Raw genomic sequence first — 368 nt, forward strand, 5'->3', positions numbered from 1 at the left:
CCCCCCCTCCCCTCCCGGGACTGGAAGCAGGATCCCCGTCCCTGGAACTGCTATGCCAACTGAACTCTCCCGGGCCGTGGGAATGCACGCCATCTCCGACCTCCACTCCCCCCTCACCCTGCGGCTCCTCAACAAGGGGCCCGAGTACCTCCGCAGGCAGCTGGAGGCAGGCAGCCCGGGCAGGAGAAGCGCCGTGGAGAGGCTGGCGGCCGATAGGGCCAAGTACGTCAAGAGCCAGCGGGCGGGCGGCGCCCGGCGGGACCCCGTCCTCGTCCCGAGCTCGGCCTCGGAGAGCGGCAGCGAGACCTGCTCGGTGGAGGGCAGAGAACTCGGCGGGGGCTTCGGCCGAGGGGCGGGCGCGAAGCCCC

At 72.6% G+C, this 368-nt stretch overlaps 1 protein-coding gene across 1 annotated transcript in view; it reads left to right on the forward strand.

Moving 5' to 3' along the window:
- Positions 1 to 52: 52 nt before the first annotated feature.
- FAM110C (family with sequence similarity 110, member C) overlaps positions 53 to 368 on the forward strand; it is a 1,063-nt gene continuing 747 nt past the window's right edge. Inside the window, exon 1 of the mRNA XM_010566759.1 lies at positions 53 to 313. Within this exon, the coding sequence (XP_010565061.1) occupies positions 53 to 313 (261 nt within the window). The remainder of the gene's footprint in view (positions 314 to 368) is intronic.

Source organism: Haliaeetus leucocephalus, unplaced genomic scaffold, assembly GCF_000737465.1.
Source record: "Haliaeetus leucocephalus isolate CR32 unplaced genomic scaffold, Haliaeetus_leucocephalus-4.0 Scaffold217, whole genome shotgun sequence".
Taxonomy (NCBI): domain Eukaryota; kingdom Metazoa; phylum Chordata; class Aves; order Accipitriformes; family Accipitridae; genus Haliaeetus; species Haliaeetus leucocephalus.